The following is a 16,077-nucleotide window of genomic DNA, read 5'->3' as shown; positions in this document are numbered from 1 at the left end:
GACATCTGAAGTCCCAGCAGATCAGGTCACCAGATGAAGTGGCCAGAAGCTCATTCCAGACCCAGGGTCCAGTGAGTTCCAAGCCTCCAAGCTAAGGAGAGCCTGGTGCCTCTGGCTACCTGCTAGAGCTTGGAAGCTGTGGGGGTCGGCACGTTCTGGGAGGTGGCTCATCAATATCTGGGCTCCTGGAGGGGAAGTTTATCTGGTGAGAGATGTGATCAGAGAAGTCAACAGGAACGGGGAGCCTCCTTGGAAAGGGGCCCCAGCCTGGGTTTGGGGTGGCAGTGAGATGAGAGGGGAGAGAGCAGCATTTGAGAGATATTTCCAGAAAGTGTTACCATGACGGGGTGTGGGCGCACAGGCCCACAGAGAACTCTGGCACATCCTGGGCACCTCCCGGCCCACCCTCCACCTGCACCCTTCTCCACACAGTCCCAACTAGGCTCCCTCCACCTGCTCATTCCCCAGGGCCCTCGCTCTTCCTCCCAGAGTTCCCAGGTAGGGTTCCCAGCCCAGGCCCACGTTGCCCACTGCCAGCTGACCCCCCACACATATCTGGTGGGGACCCTAGACAGCCCTTCTCCAGGTCCCTGGCATCCTCCTTGGAAGCCTCATTAAAGAAATTCGCATTATTCCTGCCAGGGTGGGGGGATTTCAGGAGTGTAAGCAGAGGGTGGCATTTTTTGGAAACCTGGACTGGCTGCAAAGCACATGTGCACTTTTTGTAGGGAGTGGGTGTGCCAACTCACATGCACAGAGACCACTCTGGATGGTAGTGAGTCCGAGAGAGAGGGTGCTGGCTTGAGCCCAGGAAGAAGACAGGGTGGGTATGAGAGAGATTAGTGACGAGGGGAGGAGAAACCCAGGGTGGCACTTTTTTTTTGGCTTGGTTGTCTAGATGGCTGTTGGGGCCAGTTTCTGAGATGGCATTGAAAGGGAGAAAGCAGAGTCTAGTGTTGGACAAGTTCAGTGTGAGCGGCCCTTCAGGTGTGTGGATGAACGGAGCAGAAAGGTTCTAGGAATGGGGCTGAGAAGAGACAAGCGGGAACAGGAAACCCAGGAGCCCTGGCATTTCAGGGCTGGTGGAGGAAGCGGGGGAGGCTGCCCAGGGAGAGACTTAGCATCAGAGGGCAGGAGGGACAGCAGTGTGGAACCAGAGGGGTGGCTTTAGGAAGGAGATGGGGGTCAGCTGGGCAGATGCTGTGGAGGGGGAGAGGTGGGAACCCACGAGTGAACTTTGGGCTGAGCTTCTAGGAGGTGATTGTTGACTTTGGAGAGAGAAGTTTCCAGGATGGGGTGCTGGGGGGAAGCCGAAGGCGCTGGACAGGGAGGCCCTGGGTGGGGACAGGAAGAGAGAAGAGAGGAAGGAGAGGAGGAGGCGGCAGAAGGCCCGCAGAGGGGAGGGCGCGGATGGATTCCAGAGAGATGGGTCGGGGAAGGAAGAGCTCCAGGAGCCAAGGTGTGACACACATGGCGCTGGGGGGACAGTGTGGTGGCAGCTTGTGTGGTGGAGTGGGTGGGACAGAGGTGGGATCCCAAGGAGGTGGTGGAACCAGCCTGGGGGCCAGAATGTCCTGGGATCCCTGGGGACCGGATGTGGCTGGAGGGGGCCGTGGATGTGTCTGGTGCCTCTTGTGGGGAGCTGCTGATGGACACATCTCTAACCTCTGTTTCTGCTTCCTCCTCCTGCCTCCGCTGGGCCGGCGCCCTGCAGCTGTGCACTCCTGCCTTCTTCCTCCAGGGTCTGCTGCACACGGTACTAGCGCTTAACCCGCCAGGGCTGTGGTCTCCGCGGGCAGGTTCTGCACATGGCGAGGACGTCGTCACCACGGAGCTCTGGGGGCTGGCGAGGAAAGATGGAGTTGGGGAATGAGGGAGAGAAAAGGAGAGCACAGAGGGGACACGTTCCGGGGGAAATGTATTGACGACGGGTTGTCCTTCTCAGGGAGCTTAGGGCTGTTCCCTCCTTGATCCCTTTGTCCCTATTTTATCTTGGCCCCACGGTGAGCTGGGCATCAGCCAGGAGAGGCCACCATCAGGCCATGAGTGGGTCTTGAAGTACAGCCTTCCTTTAGAGAGGCCACCCCGGTTCACAGCCACCTGTAGCTGGTGGCCTTGGAGTGCCGTGGTGGACATCACACTAGGGGTGGCCCGAGCAGCCAGGCTACTGCAGTGGCCGAGCAGGCGGGAACGTGATGTGCAGCCCTGGACATCAGCCCTCCTCAGCCAGTCAGAATGTGGGTGGGGGAGGAAACTGAGGCGTCCCTGCTTATAATGCCAGCATTGCTGTGGCATTTTAATGCTTCTGGTGGCCCTGCGGTCCTTAAGTCATCTTGGGAAGAGCAACACCGGTACTGATGGTAAAAACAATGGCACTGACAATTGTAGTAATAATTACGGTCACAACCATTTATTAAGCACCTTCTGTGTGCCAGGTACTCTTTATATAAATGTCTCGTTTAATTCTCAGAGCAACTTCACAAGAATATTGCTATCCCTGATCTTTAGGAGGATCCTGAGTCACTGAGGTTGGGTGATTTGCCCAAGGTCAAACGGTTAGGCAATAGCAGAGCTGGAACTGGAGTCCAGGTCTGTCTGATTCTAGAACAGAGCTTATTACTACTGCTACAGGTCAGAGAAGCATGGCGTCATCTGAGTGTCCTTGGACAGAAAGGATGGCTTGGGTTGGCTGTGAGGTTTCATGAAGATGGTATTTTTTTCTGTTTCAGCTTCTCTCACCATCTATGACAGAGCATCTGTAGATGCATGTGTTATCCTTTCAGAAGAAACCCAAAGCTAGTTACTTGGAGAATGACTCTAATGATTCCATGGTTGATTAAATGAGATTACAGGAAGCCAGCTCTGTAAAATGTTCAGCACAGCCCTTTTAATTATAGTCAACCTTTCCTGAATGTTATGGCCTCCATGTATGGATGGGCAGGTTATGCACTGTACAAAGGCAACTGTGTCTAAGGGGGTGCAATTTATAACACAAACATCATAAATTTATATTTTTTTATAAAAATTTTCCAGTAGGTGGCAGTAAAGTGTCTTGTCCTAATAAACTTTTAAAATATGACAGTTTTCTGACATGAAGTAGACTGTCTTGAGAAAGGGATATCTTACTCTAATGGTCACAAAGGTGTCACCAGTAGTCCTAGTGAGAGTTCGTGTGTTCCAGACATAATGAACATGTATCTCCTTTTCTCTTTTATCGATTGCTCTGCTCTTCTGGTATACAATGTTCTGTCCTCATGGGGGACAGGCGTGAGAGATCAGGTTTGGGGCTGGAAGGTGTCCGGGTGTGGATGTGGGTTTGGGGGATGGTAACCCAGTGGGATCTGAGCCAGGGGGCAGGAGAAGCAGGATAGAGGGAGGCACGTGGATGTTCTGGGTTGAAGCAGGCCCCATGGGCATCGTGCGTGTTGGGGTTGGGGAGACCCTGAGCTGCTCTTGGTCACCAGAGCCTGCAATATGGGAGGAGGTGAAGCTTGCTATTCACTTGAAATGGGGTGACCTGAACCTGGGGGATGGCGTTTGGTAATCCTGGAAAGGGTGGTGCCTTGCAGAGGCTGACAGCTCCCCCACTTCTGCCTGCCTGACCCCACGTCTGGGTCTGGGTCTCTGTTCTGTGTCTCCCTGTGCACATCATTTTTTTCTGTCCTTTCTTACATCTTCGGCTTGGTCTTCTCCGCCTTTGTCTCCTGTCCACTTGCTGACCCCTGCAGTCCGAGGACACAGACTTGCCCTACCCGCCACCCCAGAGGGAGGCCAATGTCTACGTGGTTCCCCAGAACATCAAACCACTTCTCCAGCGCACGGCCATTGAGGTGAGCCTGGCCCGGGGTGGGGGCGGGGGCTGGGGGCAGCCTGGCCCTTTGCCTTCCTGGCCCCAGTCTTCCCCAGGGCCTGGGCCTTCCCAGCCATCCCCTCTGTCTGTCCCTAGATCCTGGCATGGGGTCTGCGGAACATGAAGAGCTACCAGCTGGCCAGCGTCTCCTCCCCCAGCCTCGTGGTGGAGTGCGGGGGCCAGGCGGTGCAGTCCTGTGTCATCAGGAACCTCCGGAAGAACCCCAATTTTGATGTTTGCACCCTCTTCATGGAAGTGGTGAGCCCCCACTCTGTCCCCTCCCAGAGTCCTAGGGGCTAGAGTGTCCTCATGGCCTCAGGCAGTCGAGGGGTTGAGCTTTGGCTCCCTGCGGGATCCCTAGGGGCTCAGGTCATCTCTCTGCCTCACTTTCCTGTGAAAATGGGGAAAACGCTCCTTCTCTCCTCACTAGAAGATCCTGTCCTTAGAGCAGACAAATGGGGCTGGCCTCCTCCCTCACACCCAATCCTGGATTAGCAGAAGCTTCTAAGAGCGGCTGGTTTTCCTTCCAGGGCAGGTGATGGTCTCTGGAGCTCCCCTCAGGGACCTGCCAGGGCTCTGACCCCCCAGCGCTTCCTCCCAAGCTGCCCTGACCCTGACCCTGGCCTGGCCTGGACCCATTAGAGGTGCTTGCTCCTCGGGCCTCCGTCCTCCAGCCCTCTCCTGCTCCCTGTGCTGCCTGGGCCTAGTGGCCGGCGGCGTGAGGCAAGTCTGAGGAGAGGAAAATGTTCTGTGAGATGAAAGCGCTATAGGGATTCCAGGCCCAGTGGCTGTCAACAGGAGCCTCCTCTCGGCTGAGCCAAAGCCGCCACTGAAGGAGAGCATATAAATTATTTCAAGTTGTGTTCAAAGTGCTTTGGGGGTGGGGGAGAAGGATCTGGGTCTGTAAGCCAACTCTAGAGTATCCACTTGGGGGGACTGTCTGCAAGAAATGTGGCGACCTGGGCCAACTCCCCTCTCTCCCCCCCCCGGCCAGCGCGCGCTCAGGGAGAGTAAGTAGCCTTGCTGAGCTGCAGGCTGAGCTGGGTGTATTTGGAAGGTAAAGCTATCCGGGAAGCCAGCCTCCACATGAGCATTCGAGAGCAAGGTGTGTGGCTTCTGCTTCCTTGGCCAGCTCCTGGGTTTCTGCCGTCCGCCATATTGGATTTCTGGCTATTGGGGATGGCCTGTGGTCCTTTCCAGTTCCTCGCGCCTGCTTGTGAAGGGCCCTCCCTTCTTTCCCTGAGACTCCCCAGAAATGGGCTCAGGCTGGTATCCAAACTCTCCCTCTCCTCTACCTAGATGCTGCCCAGGGAGGAACTCTACTGTCCCCCCATCGTGGTGAAGGTCATTGATAACCGCCAGTTTGGTCGCCGGCCTGTAGTGGGCCAGTGCACCATCCGTTCCCTGGAGAGCTTCCTGTGTGACCCCTACTCACCGGAGAGTCCGTCCCCACAGGGCGGCCCAGGTAGGGGGCAGGATTGTTGCCTGGAGGGGCCAGGGCAGAGGGGCAGGGCAGGCAGCACCTCCCAGCCGAGAGGCATCCTGAAGCTTGTCTCTTTGGGGGGTCTGGGTGAGAAGTGGCTTCGGGTCAGCTAGACCAGAGGTGGGAACCTCCTGGAGCTGAGGAGGGATGGGTCCAAATGAAGGTCAGTCGAGGGAAGAGGTGACGAGGGAGGAGATGTAGGGGGATTATGGAGGGGGTGGGAATGCGACGAGAGTTGAGAGAGAGAACTGGGAGACAGGGCAAAGAGGAGTGGGGAGAACTGAGAGGTGAGGAAGTGGAGAGACCGAGGGGTCTTGTCCGAGCTCCCCGGCCGAGTCCCTCACCAGCCTGGACACGGTTCTACCTGCAGATGATGTGAGCTTACTCAGTCCTGGAGAAGATGTGCTCATTGACATCGATGACAAGGAGCCCCTCATCCCCATCCAGGTAGGATGGGCACAGGGCCCCATGGGACAGAGGCCAACTCCCCCCCCAGTGGCTGGCCTGGATTTCCCCTCCCCCTCCACTCCTCTTCCCCATCTCTTCTTGCTCCTGCTCTCCGTGCTTTATTGTCACACAGCCATTAGAGAATGTCTCCCTCTGCACGCTGGTGGCTGGTTACTGCATGGTGGAGGGACCTAGATGGGGGCTTTCAGTCTTTGAAGGGGAGGGAGTTGTGGTCTTCAGGGAAAGACTCAATTCGTTTTCCTGGAAGCTTGCGCCTGATACCTTTGGGGCCATGTTGAGGGTTTCCCCCTGGAGATCACTCAGTAAATCAGAGTGGAGAGACATGAAGGAGAAGGAAGGTAGGGACGGAGGGCTGGGCGGTCTTGGGTACTCTAGCCCCATCACCCTCCCCTGGGTAGACCTCTTCTTGGGAGGAGGATTCTTCCATGGGCTGGTACTTGGTGGCACCTTGGAGGTACCTCCAAGCTAGTGATGCATCTTACCTTGTTCCCCTCCACCAGGGACAGGAAGGAAGAGGGGCAGGAGAGGGACATTATTTTAAGGGTCTTCAACTCTGAGGAAGTCAGAGCGATCCTTTGCTATATTCAGCTACCTAGAGCCTGCTGGTGACCTAGATGCAATGGTAAATGACACAGCCCGAGGTCTGTGACATCTTTAACCTGGGAGGGAGGGCACTCTCTGTACCTTGGGTCTAGAGGGGCTCTGGATCCTTCAGAGCTGAGGCCACCCAATCTTTTCCTGCAACTGGGGGCAGAGGCCATGAACTTGCTGACTGTCACATTGTCACCCTCTTCTCTGGGCTCCACATGATGCTGGCCACATATTGCATGACATCTCTGACACCCTCGGGCTCCCAGAGCTTCCAGGCTGCCTGAATCTTCCAGCCTGTGTAGATAGCCCTGTGTTCTCAGGCCCCCAGACTGCAGATGTGCTCAGGATGGGGTGGCGCTTCAGAGAGGTCCGTGTTCTTTAAACTATCAAATATTAGCTTGGAGAGGAAGAGAACAACTTGAGTGTGGGTTGGGCTGAGGATCCTCAGGTCACATCTACAGGGCTTCCCTGGGTCATTTAGGGCTGTTTACCCCTTTCTCATTCGTTCATCTTTCTGCTACTTCCAGGGGAACATCTCTGGGGTCAGTTAAGGTCTTGCTCTGTAGTTTCCTAGTGCTAAGAAGACATCAGAAGCCCCGAGCTCTCTGTCTCCCCAGCCTCCAGGGGTCCCCAGGTCTGAGCTGCCAATCTTTCTGTTAAGGTAACCTTGGCCTCTGCCGTCTTGCTCAACTCCTGGTTGGTCTTTAAGATTCAACTCCGGTGTGGTCATCTCTTTTGAGGAGTCTTCCCTAGCTCCTCCCCTTTGCCTGGAAGATCTCAGTTACTGAACTTGCCCTAGGTCCTCTAAAGGTCAGCATCTTCCTTGGACTAAGTTCAGGACAGTGATTGGGGTACCTTCCTCTCTATATCCTCAGTGCCCAGCATGGGGCCTGCGGTAGAGGAGGTCTTCAGTGAAAGTCTGTATGGATGGGTGAATGGACAGATGGATGGATGGATGGATGGATAGATGGATAAATAGATGGATGGATGGGTGGCCTGTCCTGTGTCTGTATGGGTCTCAGGAGGACCCTTTCCTGGCTGGGGAAACCCAGATGGACATTTCAGATGGCTCAATAGGAAGGTTAGCTAAATTTTGTGCTCATGCCTTTTGGTCTGGTTGGGTGTTTAGGGCTGAATTAGGCAGAGAATTTGCCCCAAACTCTGGACTGCCTGATCCTGGCTCCTGTTTCCTACCCTGCTCAGTGGGCTGCCCAGCGGATCTCTGTTCTATGAGTGTTGCCCTCAAAATGTCTGCAGATTTGAATGAGAAGGGATTATTTTGGGTCCTGTTGGCTACAAGTACAGCCAGAGGCAGACAGTAAGGAGGCTAGGCTGGACGTCCTCCCAGCGTGGACACAAGGGAACTGGGGCTGGGGTCTGAGCCAGGACCAGCCCCAGGCTCTTTGTGGAGAGCGCATGGCCATTCTGGCTAGAGCTGTTGGCCAGGCAGAATGGTGAGGAGCTGGAGCAGAGGGCTGGCTCCTGGCTGGAGGTGCACCATGGTGTATGTGTGTGTGTGGGTGGTCTCACCTGACCTGAGAGGTGAGTGGGGAGATGGAGGAGGGCAAACCAGCTTGCTCCCAGGGAATAGACTGGATGACCTCCCCGTGCAAACCCCCAGCTGGACAGAGACTTACTGAACAAACTGATGGAGACAGCCCCCCTATTCTCAAGGAGCCCAAAATCTAGCAGTGAGACCAGCCCTGGTCTCCAGGGAGCTCTGACCCTCCAGGGAAGCCCCCAGTCTGGTGTCTGATTTTATATTGTGTTTTTCTCTGAGATCTATTGATCTGACTTGGCAGATCCAAGAAATTTTTCACCCTCCTGGCACTTGGGGGTTCCTCTCCAGGGCTGACCAGGGAGGCAGTGGGCTCCAGTTGTAATAGTTTGTCAGGTAGTTTTGGCTGGGACCCCCCCTCCCCCACAAAGCAGATAGAATGGAACGCCCTGGTCGATAGGAACTGGCGGAACAAGGATTTTGGCAGAATTTAGGTTTCGCCTGGCTCCTGTTTGGCCAGCCTGTGTGATTCTCATGATTGACGCCCCAACCCTGTCCCCATGGCTTCCCAGTGGCTCCCAGTTGTGGCGCTGGCCTCGGGCTCCTTTCCAGCTGGCCCTGTTCTCTCAGATCTCGCCCTTTCTTTCCTTGCTCATACCTTTCTGCTCAGAAAGTCTCACCATCATCTGCGGAGGTGCTGGCATGAGCCCACTGCCCAGGTAGAGAGTGTCACCTGAGATTCTTGATGCTGGCGCGCAGAGAAGTCCTCTGCTTCTCAGAAGCGTCTTGGTTGGTGTCAGGAGTCGTCAGTTCTGGAGATGACAAAGTGGGTGGATGAGGCAGATCTGCCTCCTGGGGCTCGGGGCCGGCACCCATCTCTGGGGCCGGGGAGACCCTGTGTGGGCGGGTGCCTGGCCTCTCTGAACTGTTCTCTGCAGAAGTGGGCTGGGGTGGGGGTGGGATTCCTGCAGATCAGCTCCACTGTTTGTTCTTGGTCCATCAGGCTGTCCTCTGTGTAGGTGTCAGATGGGTCCCTGAGTGTGTGGTGTGTGTGTGTGGTATGGCATGCACGCGAGTGTGCAAGGGAGGTGGGGACGATGGGAACAAGAGAGTGGACAAGCTCTGAGGGTGTTGGCCAGAGGTGTGTGTCTAGGCTTGTTGGTGGCCTTGACTGCTGAGTGTGAGGCAGTCCTAGGTAGATCCCCACAGAAGGAGAGCACACTTGATTCCACCCAGGTCTCCACTTTAAAAACGGATATATTCATTTTTATCTGATCATAAATATGACACATGTTCATTTGATATAACTGGGAAAATAATGAGCAGGTGGGCATTGCCTCCAACTAAGTAAACTGCTGTCCACCCACATTTCATTCTCCATCCTTTTCTCCTTCTGTCCCTGATTCTGACTCCATTGCTACTTAAAAACAAAACAAAACAAAACAAACAAACAACTAGGGCCTTTGTTTATGAATCTGTTTTTCTAGTTAAACCAGTTCTGGGTGTTATGATTATAAAGATGGAAAGAAAAACAGTAAGCAGATGTGCAGGGCTTGCTGCCCCAGCTGAGGCCCAGCGAGCGTCTCGAAGCTCAAAGCAGACATGGTGGTCTGCACCCCCAATGTTGCCCCCTCTCTGGGCATGGAGAAGCCTGCATAGCCCACTTGGCGTGTTAGGGTGACTCTCGGCTAGCATTCTCAGGGACCGGTGTGGGTGTGGTCCCCTCTTTAGGTCTCTAGAGGAGAATTTCTGGAGTGGGGATAGAGAGAGAAAGAGAGAGAACACTTGGGGAATTGGATCCTGGGGAGACGGGAGGTGTCTATCAGACTTCCCCTGAGTGATGTCACAGGGACGAGGTGCTTTAGCAACTAGGATACCCAACATCAGGGACTCCTGGACCTGGGGTCAGCCTGGGCTTGAATAATCAGGGATGCCCTCCAGGAGGTTGCAGGAGGGAGGCCTCAGAGGAGGCTGGGTGGGGTTAGAAAAGGGGAGAGAGGAGGGCTTGCCTGGGAGGCAGGAATCTGGGCAGAGGTTTGCAAGTGGGACTGTGTGCGTGCGGGTGCGCACGTGCATGGATATATGTGTGTGTGGTGAGGTGGAATGTGTTTGTGTTTATGTGGTGAGGTGTGTGTAAGTGTGTGTGTGTGTGTGTGTGTGTGTGTGTGTGTGGTGGGCGTGGGCTTAGCGAGGAGGCAGGCCTGGCAGGCCAGAGTGGAGGAAACACCAGAAGGTGGCACTGACCTGCTCCCCACGCCCGCGGGCTGAAGTGCAGGGATTGGCCTGCTCCCAGGCCCTCAGGCTCCTAGGCTCCCAGGCTTGGGGTAATTTTGAGCTTGCTGCTCCAGTTATAGTCTCTGGGACACCATGAAGGTGGAAACACACTCCCAGAACTGGAGCAGCAAATTATGCCCGCATCCCAAAGGGGAACGTGTAATTTCTGAAGCTGGATTCGATCTTTGGGGCACTATGTTTAGTGTGTTCTTTTTTCTCCCATTTGCTCCGGTGAACTGCCGGTTTCCCTCTCACCTTTCTAAAAAGGACTGTAGTAAAAATAACAATAGGGCTTCTGTGGGCTTCAGGAGGAGAATGGGAGGGGCTGGGCCCTGTCTCTGTCCCGGCTGGGGGGTTGCACGGGGAGGTCATCCATTCTATTCCAGGGGCCGCGCATGCCCAACAACACATGGCCAATGGGCCTGGCTGGTGCCCTTGGGCCATTGTGCCCTCCTGCCCAGGCTTCTGGCTCTGATGTCCCTGCAGTGATGCTCCCTTTAAAGAGCAGGGTGGCCTCTTCGAGTCCCCTGATCTCCTCCAGGTGCCAGCAGGGCTGCATCCTCCATGTCCTTCTCTGGCTGTTCCTGACCCTCTGGGAAGTGTCTCCAGGGCTCTTTCTGCTGAGGAAGGGAGGAAGGGCCTGGGGGGTTGACCTCCTATGGACTCTTCCCGGAGCCCTCTGCGTGGGGCTCAAAAGAGGAGAGAGACCAACCAGCCTGGCAGTTCTGGGTCCTGCTGACCCCCCCACCTCTCCTGCCTTGCCTTCTTTGTCCTTCCTGGACCATCTGCTTCCTTCTCCTCCTGCCTTTGCCGTTGCTACCTTCTCTGCTGAGACTGCATCTCCTTGACTTGTCTGCTGCTCATCTACCCAGACCGCTGTCACCTCCCTCTGGCCCACTGTGGTGCTCTCTGAACAGGTCTCCTGCCTGGAGTCCCCAACTCCAGGGATAAGTACACCATAAGTACCGAGTTACTGTACTGAAGACAGCAAGCAAGGGTCCGATGCAGAAAGTTGGTGGCATAGGGTGGCAGGGTGGGACTGGAAGACTCTTAAGGTTTCCCTGGTACAAGTTTTGGGGAGCCATGTGATGCCCTGGTTCTTGAGGCAAGAAGGCTGAGAAACCTGCAGTTGCTCAGGAACCCTGCCCAGCAAGGATGGGAGAAAGCCCCTCTCTGATGGGGAGCAGGAGTGTCCCTCAGGTAGGCAGAGTTTGGAAGGTCAGGAAAGGCACATGAAAGGGCTGTCAGGGGCAGGGGCAGCATCCAGTGCCTCACTAGAGCCGAGTGTGTGGGCCCTTCCTCTCCCTCTTGCTGGAGGTGGGCTTGGTGCTGTTCTTTAGACAGGATCCTGATTCAGAGATGGCAGGATACTTGTCTGAGGTCACACAGGTGGTGGCCATGGAGCCAGGCTTCTCTGACTCGGAGCACACGTCTTTCCCACAACTGTTGTGGCTCCTTGGAGGAGGAGCAGCGGGTGCCAGATAGAGGAAGAGGATGACTCCCGTGGGCCATCCAGCCTTCCCCGAATGAATCCTCTAATCCCGTCACTAACCAGCCTGTTTAATTTGTAGCTTTCGGATGGTCTGTCAAGCTGGGCCGCCACTAACACGGTGTCCTCTCCTTCCGGCCCTCATGTATGTATTACTTACCTATTTGTGGGCTCTCTGATTTCCTTGGGGGGGGGGGCTAAGGGGTGGGAGCTAGGAGGGGAACCGAGGAGGGAAGAAAGAAGAGATAGTCACCAGCCTCGATCCATGAAATAGAAGAGGGTGGGGCAAGCTATGGGGTAGGATCTCAGTCAGCAGTGATGTCCCCATGTTATTCCTGGTGCCTCCTGAGATTCCTTTCAATCCTGTTAACCTGCGTGGGGGCTGGGGTTGGGTGGGGCTGCCTGGCCACTGGAAGCACTGGAATTCTCTGGATTGGACTCTGACTTCTGGGACACAGGACACAAAAAGTCAGTGTGTGCAAAGCAGGCTGACTTTCTCTGTCCCTCCCCAGTGCATGGAGGGTGTGCCTGACTGAAGGGCCCCAGGGTCCTGGCAGGTTCTGAGAGGTCTGCTTGGGCCACTGGTCAGCTTTCTGCCTGCCTCAGCTGATTCCCTAGTGTCCTCCTTCTGGGTGTGGGTCCCTGGGGAAGGTGACTTTGGTGTGGAGCCTGGGTGTGTATACATCAAGTCCCGTGGTCCAAAGGGCAGTGAGTTCAATTCCATTCCTGTGAATTCAGGGTCCTATGGAATTCTAGGAGGAAGTGCTGTCTATTTGTATTTTTCTCTGGTTTATCTTTTGTAGAAGTCATGGAAAACACAAAGAAGGCAGAGAGTTAAAACCACCTGTATTCCTACCAGTTAAAGGGAAGGACTTTTAAGATTTTGATGTGCCTACATTTTTAGATGTTTTTATGTACCTGTGTCGACTTTTATTATTATTTTTAAATTGAATTTGTATTGTACATTTTTTTTTGTATTGGGGAATTGAACCCAGGGGTGCTTAACCCCTGAGCCATATCCCCAGCCCTTTTTTATTATTTTTTAAAAATTCAAGATGGTTCTTGCTAAGTTGCATAGGGCCTTGCTAAGTTGCTGAGGTTGGATTTGGACTTGAGATCCTCCTGCCTCAGCCTCCAGAGTCACTGGGATCGTAGGCTTGTGCCACAGCACTGTGTACTACTTTTTTAAAATCTACATTTCAAAACTTAAAAAAATATAATGAGAATGCTTTTCCATTTTTTATATTCTTTAAAAATATGGTTGCATGTGCTGTGGATATCCATAAAGTATTAACTACTCCTTATCATTAAATGTCTAATTTGTTAATTCTCACTATTGTCCCTTTTATGTACCTCCAAGGAGTTGTTTTAGTTTACTCTCTGTAGGTCTAGCCATTTCTTGTTAAAATGTATTTCTAGGCATTTTCTAGCCTTTCTTGTTATTCTCAATGGAGTATCTTTTATTTCCCTTAAGAATTTTTGACTAATAGCTGAATGCCGTGGTGCATGCCTGTAATCCCAGTGGCGGTCGGGGGGAGGGTTGAGGCAGGAGAATCAAAAATTCAAAGACAACCTCAGCACCATAGTGAGGCCCGAATAACTCTGTCTCAAATTAAAATATAAAAAACTGTCTGGGGAATTGTACAATACAAATTCAATTAAAAAAATAAAAGTAGACACAGGTACATAAAAAACGTCTAAAAACATAGGCACATCAAAATCTTCTCTTCAACTGGTAGGAATACAGGTAATTTTAACTCTCTGCATTTTTGTGTTTTCCATGACTTCTACTAAACTGTCTGTGGCTTAGTGGTTAAGCACCTCTGGGTTCAATCCCTGGTACTCCCCAACCCCCTAAAAAAGATTTTGACTACTAGAATATAGAACATAATATTTTTGTGTACTTACTTTGAAACTGACTCTTTATTAAGCTCTTCAGTAATTCTGACAGTTGTTAGTTGAGTTTTTGGGTTTTCCAGGTGGTTAAGATTTTTTTTCTTCAAATAGTAATAAGTAGCTCTTTCTAGTAGCTAATATTTTGTACTTTTTTCCAGAATAACATTTGATCATAGCTAGCTAGTGAATAAAGCTATTTAGTCACTGAATAATAAAAGTGATTCTTTCATTTTCCATACCTTATGATAATTGATTAGTGTTTTCAGATATTCTGGATCTTGTTCAGGTCATGTTCTTTATTGTTAGTTTGTTGATAGATTAAATAGATATAGGAGTTGAATTTTATCAGATGTCATTTGGCATTTATCAAGGCGATAATTTTGTTTTTCCTGTTCGATGATGTATAGTTTTGTAATATAGTTACTGTATTCCTGGGGTAAACCAAATTGGTCCATTTGGTTATGGTATTACAGTTTGCTGAGACTGAAGCCCTCTTATCCAATGCAATCAAACAGGTAGTTGGTTGGCTGATTGAAAAAGTTGGTTTAATAAGGACTCATTAAAAATCGTAGCTCATGCCATAAGCATTTCAGCTTTACCCCATATCCATGCATCTTCATTTGCTAATCATTTGATGTGTGCTGAGCCCTTTTCTTTGAATTTGGATGTCCTGGACTGAGGACCACGTTATCCTTTTGTTATTATAAACCACATCTGAATTTTGGCTTTGTATTTATTACAGTTTGAGGAGAACTCAATGATCCTAGCAAAAAAGTCTGAGAGCAGTGCTTTGTTTTTTTAAACATTTAAGATTCCCTATCTTTTGTGTTCTCACTGGTACTTAAATTTTAAAAAGTCAAGAGAATTACATTAACATTTTACACATTGTTGTAATCTTTATCTAATTACCACATTGAACAACTGGCATAAACAGATTTGGAAACCAATGCAATTGGCTGTTGGTAAACATACAGCTCACCTTCTGGGAGTTGCTGGAACATTCTAGAATAGCCACAGGCATTCCCCTGGCTCTGTATCTTAGATTATTGGCAGACAATGGCTAGTGTTTGTTCATGGTGAAGGGATAGTTTGGAAGCAGAACATCTACTACACATACTACACATTACCTATTACTTATTTGGGATTTTTGCATCTCTGTGAATCAGTATTGCTTTTGGCTTGTCTTTACTAGACTTTGATATCAGGGTTATACCGATCCCACAAAATATTTTTCAGTTGCATTTCTTCTTTCCATGCTTCTTTAACTGTCTCTAGGGTGTGGGAACTATTGTTTCTCAGGAGTTTTCCACAATACGCTTGAACCTCTCTTTGTGAATTTGACTTATATGAATTGGAAATGGTGTTATATTATCTTTTAAAAAGTTACTTTATGTACAAAATGGATAATAATATGAATCAACCTAAATTAAAAAAAATGATTAACAATTCTATAAATTCAAAGGTGGTGAATTTTATTTATGGTTTAGCTGATAAACAGGATACCTGTCATCTTTTCAGAAAACAGTATGCAGAATATGAGTTTTGAATTATACAAGTTTTCCAAGAATGGGTATTTTGTGTGATTGCTTAAGACAATTGCTCTCCACTTGTGAAACTGGCCTGACCTCTTTTTGGAGGGAATTCTCTGATCAATTTCTATGCCTTCAGTGAATTTGGTAGCTTAGATATCCCTGCATTGCCTGTTAACCTTGGGCTGGGTTTATGCATGCTCCTACAATTAAAGACAATGCTTTTGTATCTGTCCTGTTTTTGTCTGAAACACTAATTTTGTATATTTGTCTTATTTATTTTTCTTTATTTGGCTTAATAGCATTTCATCTATTTTACAGTTGTTTTTTACCCAAACAACCAGCTCTGTGACAATTCTGCAAATGTGAAGTTAGGTTGTTTAATTTCTCTGCTCAAGTCATATATTTTGGATAATCTAAATTATCACTTCATATTTTTCTTTCTCCTTTAAGAAAAACCTTTGAAAGGAGATATTTGTCTACATTTTCTTTTTTTAAAATAAAATTAGTTTCAGTTGTAGATGGACACATTTATTTATTTTTGTGTGGTGCTGAGGATTGAACCCAATGCCTCACACATGCTACACTAAGCTACAACCCCAGCCCCTATTTGTCTACATTTTCTTTTAAAAAATTTGAATGTTTTGCTTTTCATACTAGTATATGTGTGTGCATGCATGCGTGTGTGCAAACTGTAAGGTAGAGATTAGTTTTTTGTTTTTTCCAAACTATAACCAGTGATCTATATGATAATGACATCATCATAGAATGATCCCTCCTTTTTCATTAGTCTATAATAACAGCTGTGACATATATAAGGTTTTTATATAAATATGGGTTTATTTGTGGGCTCCCTATTCTGTTCCACTGGTCCATCTCTTTTTTTTCTGTATTCGTAGACCTCTCTCTGTGTGTGTTTTAACTATAGCTTTCTAATGAGTCTTGATATCTGGTACAGGAAGTACCCTGCCCTGTTGACTTTCAGGAGTGTCATTGCTA

The 16,077-nt window shown here is 50.5% G+C and overlaps 1 protein-coding gene across 17 annotated transcripts in view; it reads left to right on the top strand.

The window, feature by feature from the left end:
* The window catches only part of Dysf (dysferlin), a 207,386-nt gene that overhangs the window by 137,966 nt on the left and 53,343 nt on the right, over nt 1-16,077 (top strand). For 9 of the 17 annotated variants that reach the window (XM_046432409.2, XM_046432404.2, XM_046432400.2 and 6 more), the window contains 5 exons: nt 3,729-3,830; nt 3,947-4,108; nt 5,150-5,315; nt 5,704-5,780; nt 11,736-11,798. In XM_046432409.2, the coding sequence (XP_046288365.1) occupies nt 3,729-3,830; nt 3,947-4,108; nt 5,150-5,315; nt 5,704-5,780; nt 11,736-11,798 (570 nt within the window). The remainder of the gene's footprint in view (nt 1-3,728; nt 3,831-3,946; nt 4,109-5,149; nt 5,316-5,703; nt 5,781-11,735; nt 11,799-16,077) is intronic. The other 8 variants (XM_046432413.2, XM_046432411.2, XM_046432407.2 and 5 more) reach the window with 1 other exon arrangement.

The sequence above is a fragment of the Marmota monax genome, unplaced genomic scaffold (assembly GCF_021218885.2).
Source record: "Marmota monax isolate L192 unplaced genomic scaffold, Marmota_monax_Labrador192_F-V1.1 WCK01_AAM20220418_F8-fsc00106, whole genome shotgun sequence".
NCBI lineage: Eukaryota > Metazoa > Chordata > Mammalia > Rodentia > Sciuridae > Marmota > Marmota monax.
Note: the sequence above shows the minus strand (reverse complement) of the source record. Positions and strands in the feature narration are given on the sequence as shown.